This window comes from Otolemur garnettii, unplaced genomic scaffold, assembly GCF_000181295.1.
Source record: "Otolemur garnettii isolate 467f Iridium unplaced genomic scaffold, OtoGar3 scaffold00212, whole genome shotgun sequence".
Classification (NCBI taxonomy): domain Eukaryota; kingdom Metazoa; phylum Chordata; class Mammalia; order Primates; family Galagidae; genus Otolemur; species Otolemur garnettii.
Genome location: NW_003852607.1, coordinates 2,185,685 through 2,187,401, shown reverse-complemented (window position 1 = coordinate 2,187,401; position 1,717 = coordinate 2,185,685). Strand labels below are relative to the sequence as shown.

Genomic DNA, 1,717 nt, shown 5'->3' with positions numbered 1-1,717 from the left:
CATGGGATCCTGGCACAGAAAGACAGTGTGCTGTTCTCCGTTCAACACCATGTTTTTTTATGATCAAGATTGACTTTTAAACATTCGTGTTGGATCAGGAAGAAACCCAGATCAGGTGGAAGAGGAAAGAAGAGGAATCAGTAATGGCTATTGCTCAGGTACCGTAATACTCTCAGTGGATTTTTCTGTGTCTTTCTCCTTTCTCAGAACTGGACATTGAACTTGGTGATCTTCTCTGACTCTGAACACTCTGAGTGCCATGTTTGCTCCCACTCCCCCATGTGTATGTATGTGAGACATACTGTCACTCTTTTGCCCTGGGTAGAGTGGCATGATATCATAGCTCACACCAACCTCAAACCCCTGGGCTTAAGTTCTCTTGCATCATCTTCCTGAGTCACTGGAACTACACAGGTTTGCAACCATTCCCAGCTACTTATTCTATCTTTATTAGAGATGAGTCTCCCTCTTGCTCAGGCTGGTCTCAAACCCATGAGCTCAAGGTATCCCCCTGCCTTGGCGTCCCAGAGGGCTAGGATTACAAACATGATGTACCACACCAGGTGCTGATAAAGTTTTTTTTGTTTCATTTTTCATAGCCTCCACTGTCACCCTGAAAGTGCTGGTCCTGGTACTGGTTCAACTCCATATGGGAGTTTAGGCCCTCCACCCTCAGGAGGCCACTCAACACAGTACAGGGTGGTTGAAAGCCACTGGGTAACCCCCTCCTCTATCATGTTGAATTGACATCAATAACACTGCTAACATATAAGCAGCATGGGTGGGTGTGTGTGTGTGTGCACGTGCATATCATTACCTTTTCTGTAGTTGCATCGTCTCATTGTTGAACTTGTTTCAATTTTTCTAAATGAGGTACTTCTCTCTCAGTTTACCTCTGAGGCTGGTCTGCTTCTTAAGGGTTTGACCCAGTAGGTCCCATGCTAATACCCAGTCATCTGGGGTCAGGGTTTACTCTGCTCCTTTTAGTCCAATGACCCCAAGGAAGGTTTTTCCTACAGAGTCTGAGACACAGTTCTCTCCTCAGTAAGATGGCAAGAGATCTTTCTCTTATGGGCTGTTGTTAGTATAGCAGGTAGTCCAACTATTCACAATCATCATTCTCACGTGGGAACTATTCAGTAGCTTCTGACATGGCTCTTGCTGTCATCGTACTACTTTTTAGATTCTGATCTTTCTAAGAGCCACTGTAGACGTAGTGATCCTCAAGACAACAGTCATTTTTTTAGTTTGAGGGGACACTGAATTTTCTAGTTTGGTGTGTCAAACAGATCTAATACTTCTATAGAGAACAGATAGAAGCCTGTTAATGTCATACTTGTTTATCTTGTAATGTCCACAACAGCAAGATCCACACTAATTTCGAGAATGTCACAACTGCTCAAGGAAAAGTAGAGTACACCACATAGCAAGCTGAAAAGTATATTAATGTGGATCTTTCAGTCACATCAATTTTTTCATTGCTCTAATGGTTTTCTGTGAAGAGGGGATTTCTTTCCATCCCTCTTTGGTGAAACATGTTTCTCATTTCAGGGACAATTGACATTCAGGGATGTGGCCATAGAGTTCTCTCAGGAGGAGTGGCAGTGCCTGGACTCTGCTCAGAGAGCTTTGTACAGGGCCGTGATGTTGGAGAACTACAGGAACCTGGTCTCCCTGGGTGAGCATATCCTGGCTGTAAATTGTAGACTTTTTAGAA

At 43.9% G+C, this 1,717-nt stretch overlaps 1 protein-coding gene across 2 annotated transcripts in view; it reads left to right on the top strand.

Moving 5' to 3' along the window:
• Positions 1 to 43: 43 nt before the first annotated feature.
• Positions 44 to 1,717, top strand: part of LOC111722090 (zinc finger protein 260-like) — a 40,769-nt gene continuing 39,095 nt past the window's right edge. For both annotated transcript variants that reach the window (XM_023507947.1, XM_023507946.1), the window contains exon 1: positions 44 to 158. In XM_023507947.1, the coding sequence (XP_023363715.1) occupies positions 144 to 158 (15 nt within the window). In that variant the 5' untranslated portion in view covers positions 44 to 143. The remainder of the gene's footprint in view (positions 159 to 1,717) is intronic.